The 8,837-nt window shown below is 32.0% G+C and overlaps 1 protein-coding gene across 1 annotated transcript in view; it reads right to left on the bottom strand.

The window, feature by feature from the left end:
* The window catches only part of LOC105621879, a 103,600-nt gene that overhangs the window by 71,485 nt on the left and 23,278 nt on the right, over window positions 1–8,837 (bottom strand). Inside the window, exon 2 of the mRNA XM_012203318.1 lies at window positions 2,684–2,759. Coding sequence (XP_012058708.1) covers window positions 2,684–2,759 — 76 coding nt within the window. The remainder of the gene's footprint in view (window positions 1–2,683; window positions 2,760–8,837) is intronic.

The following is an 8,837-nucleotide window of genomic DNA, read 5'->3' as shown; positions in this document are numbered from 1 at the left end:
TTAAAATTAACTAAGTTTAAGTTTAAAAATGTATTTAACTTTTTTTTAACTTTTAACGTTTTAACTTACTACCCTAACTTTTTTTAAATTAAACATTTTTCCATCTCTCAATGCTAATTTTTTTTTTCTATAAAGACTTAAATATTAGAGAATTAATTAAGAAAAAAAAATTCAATGATTTTATGATGAGAAACTCTATAGTAGTCAGTTTTTATTGACTCGCTAGGTTTCGTCAATTTTCGCTTATATTTGAATCACACTAATTTTAGGTAATTTATAAATGTTATATTATATAAATATGAAATGAGTCTTAGATGAAAAATTGTTGTAGAACACATCCATTCATTTTCTAAATTTTTACATATATTTTTTGTAACAAATATCTAGTCAATGCAATCGTAAATATGGATAAGTAGTCGTTTCAGAAGTTAAAGAAAAAGTTAGATAATGGTTAAAAAAAGAGAAATAATGTAAACATACACCTTTCTCTCTCGTAAGATTTTGACAAAGACGTCTTATGATGTAACTCTTATTATATATAAGTAACTTACATGTGAATATAAAATTAAGTTTACCTAATAATCTATATTTGTAAGTATTATTTAAAATAATCATTTTAAGAAAATTTAGAATATTCTGATCTCAAAAATATTTTTTTTAAATTTAAGTTAATTAAATCTTAACTTTAAAAGTTAATTCAATCAATTAACTTCAATTAATATTCAATCAACTTAAGTTAATTCAATCTTAACTTAATTTTCATTAAATTAATTTTTTAATCAATTTCCTTTAACTTTTAAATTAATTTTGTTAATTTTATAAGTCATTAACTTTAACTTAATTTAGTTTAAAAAAAAAACATTAACTTATCCAACCATGATTAATATTCACAATTTAATACTTACAGGATTAAATTTCTATTCTGCGCTATACAGGTTAATTATTTATTTCGAGTGTTAAAAATACTAACAATACTGCTTTTAGTACTCAAAATAAGTAATTTATCATTAACCAATATTTAAGTATTAAATTTCTCCAAAGGAAATAATGTACAAAATTTAAGATTTTTTATTTTAACAAAGATTCTACACTGAGAAAAAATTTACTAAATTAATGTTCTTTTAATAATACTAATTAAACATTTACTTTCAAATAAGAGAAACCTGGGCAAAATGGACGCCCTGGGTAAAGCAAATATCTTTTATTTTCGCTTATCTACTTGAGATTGCGCTAGTCTCTAGCAGTCGAAGGAATGACCGACCAGCGACGCTATGAAAGTACGAAATAACATATGATTGCGTTCATTTGTGTTTAATAAAGACATATAGAAAATTGAGTGTTTTCTTGCGATTTTTCCTTAGATACGTAGCTTAATTATTATCTATAATTGTTCCTTAACCAGTGTTTATAAGAATTCTGTGTCTTTAAACGTGTATTCGAGATTAAAATTTTTCACTTGGTATTTCTAAATTCTTTTTCAAATTCGCGCCAGGTAAGTCCTTTGGGCAAAGCGGATGATCCATCCTCTTTACTCGGTATACGATTACAATGAAAATACTGGGAATACAGAGAGACAGACGACTTTTCGAGTGTACAAAAGGTTTATGTGTTTGTTTACATCTCATTTTAGTTTATTTTTTTGTCACAATGCAGTATGATGATTTGTTTATGACTGATTCAGTGCAGTCGTCATTGCACAAAATGAGTCCACGAAGGCTGCACTATATATATATAGAGGATTTGATGGCTACTTTTGTGACGATTGCCAAGACTAATTGTAATTTTTTAAATTTCATTTGCATTGCTCAAATGATCCATTCGCTTTGCCTAGGAGGATCAGGCAAAGCGGATGGTTTCTCTTTTTTTAAGTTTTAACTAAAACGACACATTAATGTTCAAGTTTTTAAATTTTTTAAAATTTTATTTCAAAGTCCTTTATGAAAATAAAAATGGTTTCTAATCTCAATTTTAATAGTGTCATTTTTTTCTTCTCAACCTTAAACACGTCCGCGCTTCCCCTAAATGTTTATTCGATAAAAAAATAAGATTCAATAATAATATTTAAAACAAAATAATTAAATAATTAATGGTTCTTGTATCACAAATGTATAGATATATGTTTACCTTAAAAAAATTTTTAATTAGTATTTTTCAACAACCAAATATTTATTATACTTTAGTATATTTTTTCAGTGTACGCATCCAATTACATGTATAATCTAGATTAAAAAATTAAAGAGCTGGATATTCGTATCTCATTACCATACACATATATATATACGACATGTTAAAATTTGATATTAATTGCAGTATTCCAGATATTTAATATCGCCGATTCGAAAAATGTTTGATATTATTAATTGCGTCCCGATTAAGTAACAGCGTATGGAACCCTAAACATTAACCCGTCTACATTCCTGTATAAAATAAATTAATCAGAGCGCCATGGAATGGAAAAAAAAGAAGACGGGAAAGGCGGAGCAAAAGCTCACAATGCTAACGAGCTGGCAATTCGATCCTGCAACAGGACCCAAGGGGCTAACACGAAGTTCTCCCTCTTGCCCTCCTATCCCCCCCCCCCCTATTCTTTGTGCACTGGTCTTCTTTCCACCCGTGAGCTAAACCCGTCTATTTCTGTCTTTCCTTTCGAAACGTTCCGGCATACTCCATTTAATTCACTTACCGTGAAGAGCCTTCAGGTACGCCTTGCCTGCGTTGATCAGCTGCCTCGCGCCAGGATTGAACTTATCCAAGATATTCTGAAAGAACAAGAAAAAAAGTATCTTTTGTAAACTGCATTGAACTGAGCTAAAACAATCGCAACTCGAAAGTAAAAATTTGATCTTTTATAAACAATAAGAATCTTATTGATTTTATTTAAATTATTTGCTCATAATTAATTATAAGAGAAAACTCCGATTCTAAAATCTTTCCATTGCCTCTATCCTTCAGTTTCCATGCCTCTAGATTTTTATTTTAACTTTACAACACTCTCAACTTTACAACCTCTATCGCTTTAACTTCATGTAAATGAATTTCACTTCATGTAAATGAATCGCTTGCGAGATACTTGCTTCGATAAATGGCTGCTCGATAGGTTTTCGAGATGTTAATCTCGGGAATTAATGAACTGTGTAAGCCTATAATTACCAATCGCGTTTCAAAAGATAATGATTTTATTGAAAACTCCCCCTCCCCCCCCCCCCCCTCCCAACTAAATAATTCAATTCACATAAAATTAGTTCTTTTCTCGGTGCATTTCGATCAAATTTTTGATGTTTCAGTAAAATTTTGATTCATAGAACAAAACTTTATTTTTTAATGTTGTGCTTTTGTTCCTTCACGAAACATTAAAAATATTATAAGCTAAAATAAGACGACTATCTCTTGTATTTTGGAATAATTCGGCAAGCTGTTATCACGCGTCTTCTATCTTGATGCTCTCGTCATTGCGTTCAGCAGAGAAAGCAGCTCAGTGAGCACTCAGTGATTTTTTATTAATAATTGATTTCTACACTTGTTATTCAGCGAAGAATAAAGCAAAAAATCAATTATATAAAAAAATCACTGAGTGCTCACTGAGCTTTGTCTGCTGAAGGCAGTTAACGCTCTGCGATAGAAATGCTCCGACAAACGCTTTTAACGATAGGAACATAGTGTTGTGTTAGAGAATGCATGAATTATTTGCTGACAAATAACTGAAGGTAATAATATAAATTAATAGCGAGAAATGCAGTTAGAATTGATACGTTCGACTTTATCAACTGAAGTTATATATATAATACACTTTGTTGCGATAGTAAATGCAGAAATTGTTTAATAGACGACCGATAAATTGGCTATCAAACTTGAGCCGTTAGAGGTTTGTGAAACTTTGCTGTTGGGATGCAGAATCTAATGATTCGGAAAATCGAGGAGATTCATCAGAATATATGGTTTCAGAATAGAAGATTATTCAAATCGTAATTAATATAATAATTAAATATTGAATTATAATTAATACTCTTTTGCAAGAATATTTAAAAATTTTAATTATTAAAGATTTTAAATTAGGAGTTCTTTGGAATTGATTCCAAAATTTGCAGTCATTAAGACCCATTAATTTATGTTAATTAAAAAAGATATACTAAATAATTTAAAGAATCTCAGTTTGACATAACTCGATATAAAAAAGAATGAATAGTAAATATATTTCAATAAGAATAATTCAAATTTGTAACATAAAGAAAATTGAATTGTTTGACATTTTTTACAAAGAGATTTATAATTGAGTGAGTTCAATATATCCATCGTCAGTTTTGAAAGGATCAGAAGAAAAATAGATATAAAATTAGAGACGTAGACAATTAGAGATATATTAAATGTCCACAAATCTCCGATTTCTCGCACGTTCTAATCTCCAGTCCCACACGCAACATCCCGAGAACATAAATCCCAAAATCTCGGTTAAGTCAACTCGGAGTTAAGATCAATATTTTCCCAAAACGCGCAAGAATGCCCGAGGGATCGGTCCGTCGATCCCCCGGGATGGTTTCTCGGTGATGCCGGGCATCGTTTCAGAAGAGGGATCTGGTTTGGGGTTTCCTTTCCTTTCGGCAGCCGCGTCGAAGTTAAGGTGGCACTCACAAGGCGTAACTCCGCTGATGCGGTTACGATGTATCGATCCCGAGTAAGAGTGTGACGGCTAAATTAAACTCGGCTCACCCCCGACCTTCACGTTGCCCCCGGCTCTCTCGGCGGAGAACCTTCGCGTCAGGTGCGTCGGAAGGTAACGATGCTCGTCATCGATTCGATAGCGCGCCAATTATCTCGTGCATTTCCTTGCCGTTCGAAAATCCGCAAATGGTTGCTCGAAAGCAACGGCGGTATTCTTCGAACTGCGGCCCGCGCGTAGCTTTATTAACGGTTCGCGAAAACAATTTGCTGAATCACATTGCTGATTGCTCAACATGCTTCAATTCATAAACCAACCGCGCCCAGTTTAATTACACATAGGTACTCCCCACAACCATTATTCAAATACTTAGATAATACATAATACTGAAAAAAGAACCTAATATAACAGCTCAACCACATGTTGAGTGAAATAATTTCAATCGAACGTTCGGTTAATATAACCAAATTAATTGAACTTTTTTAAATATTTATTAAGTATACCGAATATAATAATGTAATTATACCGTAATATCGTTCGAAAATAATTAATATTCAAAAAGTTAAATTATTTTTCAACAAAGATTATATTGACCGAATGTTTTTGATTGAAATGATGAAATGACTCAACATTTAGTAGCTGCACTGAGAAAAATATATTTGGTATGAATAACTATTATGTGAATTACAAAAACTTTCATATTTTTTAAATTAAATTAGAATAATTAAATTTTGATTAAAACACTTTTTACATTAATTAAATAATTAAAACATTTTTATTTCTTAATTAAAAAATTGTGTTCCAAAATTTGGTTAGAATAATCAAATTTTGATTGAAACACAATTTTTTTTAATTAAAAGACATGAAAGATTTTATGATTTACATACAATAATAGCTATTTATAGTATTGACTTTCTAGCTTAAAACTGCAATGCAAATCAACACGAATAGTAGAAAAGTCAAATGAACGCAACTTAATTAATCTACATGAAACATTGAAATTAGTTTATTAAAAGAACCATAAGCAATTATAAACTAGTTATGGTTATTTATATCGAAAACATTTCTGTCAATGCATTATCAGTCTTTCTTCCAATAACATACAATCATTTTAGTAGTCCAAAATAAAATTATGCTTAAATATACTTATACTTAGCTAAATTCTTAGATACTTCAGGGTAAAACTTTTCTTTCTGTGTAATAATGCACAAATAATGATAACGTTACTTAAAGGCTTAACGATGATGGAATTATATTTAATACAGGCTGAATGTCATAGTTTTGAAAAGTCATAGTTCTGACATTTCCGCAGCTGGACAATGCCGGCCACTTTCTTACGTAACTATAACGGATCAATGTCGGGAAGCCGTTCGCGGGGCAAAATCGTCGTGAAAGAATGTTTACATGGGGTGAATGAACGGGAAATCAGCCGCTCCTCCCTATGTGTCGTAAGATGAATATCAGAGTTGTATGGAGCACGTAGGCACGTACTTATGGAGAATGGTAAGACCCATTAAAACGCGTGCCGGGACTCGACGATGTGTTACGTAATGCGGATAAACGCTGGAATCCGCCGTAATTTTTCCTCGGTACTCTTTTCCAAATTCCCACACGTTGTGAAGGCACACAGGAATTCTTACATTGTCAAAGATAAAAATAATTATTTATGCACAAACAGATTGTGGACAATCGAATCCTGTATACAATTTTTAAAAATATACACACATTCGAATGCTTATATTAAAATTATTTTTTTATTTATAAATTTTCTTGCAAAAGGTGAGCAAAAAATTGTTATTATTTCTAGAAAAACGTGGACAAATTGCGTGCAATCAATGCGATATCTACAGTGAGTGCAAAAAGCATTTGTACAGAGAAAATATCTTTTTAAAAAACTTTATTTAAAATAAATATCCAGCGAGAAATGAGTCATCGAATCGATATCGATATGATGATTTCAACATCAATTTGATGTCGATTCGACGTTTAATCGACGATAATTTCTTGCTGAATTATTAGCAATTTATTCATAAAGAATAAAATAAACCGTACGTTTCTTAAAATTATATATACAAAAAAAAATATGTATTAAATTAGAGAAAATATATCATCTAAAAAATAAGCGAAAATTAAAAATTGAATTGTTCAGATACACAAAAAGTATTCGTACAGTCGAGAAATTTAGCTTCTAAAATCAAGAATACATGTAAAACTCGTTTGTTTATGTTAGAACAAAATGTGTTCATTGTATAAAATTGCTCATTAATGTTTATTTTTTACAAATAACACTTTTTTTATAAAAAACTTTCTTGTATGAATACTTTTAGAATTCACTGGAGATTTGGTTAAAATTCGCATTTAGGGTGCCAACTTCACAGATCCTGTCAACAGTCGTGTTGACTGTTCTTTTCTCGTAAAAGACCTTTCACCTTTATTTTTTGTCACTTCATTAAATTGTTTGTCCTGTTATTATTACCGGTTTACTGGTTATTTGCGCATATCGTTCACGCCATTTACTTTATTTTTCACCGTTCATTCGCCGTTCACGTCGGCCGTGCTTTCACGTCATTTATTCCGCTTCCAATATTTATGGCAATCGCCATTCATTATTTTAGCACGAAAATTCCCGGTCTAACGCGGCTTATGACTCCAAGTGTGCCGCCATAAATCGCGACGGCTCGATCTGCTTTTTCGGGATTTACGGCAAAGTAAAAAGTGTCGTCGACGGTCGACGGGGACCGAAAGTCCGAGCCCCGTGATCGATAAGGCCGCGGTAAATTTAGTCGGCCGATTCCGTTACAGTCCGCATAACTGGGCACTGCGAGCGAAATGGACGCGGTCCCCCTCTAACATCTTTTATTGGCAGACAGCCACTCCGAAGAGAACAGGAAAGAGAAAAGAGAGAAAAGAGAGAAAGAGAGGAGGCAGGGAAGCCGGAGATGAAGTCCAAGCCGATGAATGTCGACTAACGGGATAGCGTTGCATGAATTTCGCGTGTGTGTGGCCGCGCTCAAACATCCGCGTGCGGTGTGAATTCTCTGTCTTGCTCGATGGCCACTCCTATTTATTCAACAAAAACCTATTTTCCGGGTTCACAAGATGGATACATTGGAGAAGAGAAAACGTTTTTCTATGATATGTAATTTTCGACAAAATTTTGGTTTTTCTAATAAAAATTATGATTATTCTAACAAAATTTTGGTTATAAGAATAAAATTTAATTTAAAAAGAAAGTTCTTATAATTAAGTAAATTAAAAATCTTATTGTTCTAATCAAAATTTGGTTAAAATAAAAGTTATTGCTTGCACTAAGAATTATCATAAAAATTTGTAAACTAGTGTTTATCATTATTATATTTGAAGAAGCGAAATATAAATCATTACTTTTAAATCGTTGAAATTAATAAATTTCGATTTAACAAATAGTTTATTCAATTCATTTTTTACAACTAGTATTTTGTGGAAAATTAATGATGGCCCAAGAAAACCAATTTTTCTTTTTAAAAGGTTTCGCATTCGTCATACATGATTGAAGACATGATGAATATTTGTTACATCTAATATTTTATAAAACACAATATTCTTAGATATTATATAAATATTGAAAAGAGTGAAATACATTCATATAATATTTTAGGACTATGTTGTATTCCTATTGTGCTTACTTGTAGGGTTTACTAAATATTTCATGCCAATAACGCTAAATAGTGCATGCTTTACTAAATATTGCATGCCAATACGCTAAATAAAATATGTGTGGTAGTACAGACCCTTTTTCAATGTTCGGCTGCGGTTAATCAATTGCTCTCGAGAATAATCAATTACCACAATTTAATAACCATTTATTTCCACCATTGAGAGAAACAAGAGGGAGGGGGAGAGAGAAAGAGAGAGAGGGCGGATAGACAGAAATGAAGAGAAAGAGAGATCAAGGTGAATTCGCTGGACGACCCGGTGACCTCCTGAGCGTGGATTTACCGGTGGATAATCTTGCGCGAGGATCCTCTCGAAGGAGCGAATCCTATGGTCGTAATTCACCGCGTTACCGTTAAACGGGGGAAAGAACCTAACTCTTGCAGCAGAGGAAAGAAAGAGAGAGAGAGAGAGAGAGAGAGAGAGAGAGAGAGAGAAGTACGTCGTCCGACGAAGTAAACAAAATAAGAAACGTAAACAAAACTAAACC

Source organism: Atta cephalotes (assembly GCF_000143395.1).
Source record: "Atta cephalotes unplaced genomic scaffold scaffold00038, whole genome shotgun sequence".
In the NCBI taxonomy this organism is placed as follows: Eukaryota; Metazoa; Arthropoda; class Insecta; order Hymenoptera; family Formicidae; genus Atta; species Atta cephalotes.
This window is presented reverse-complemented; position numbering and strand designations above follow the sequence as displayed.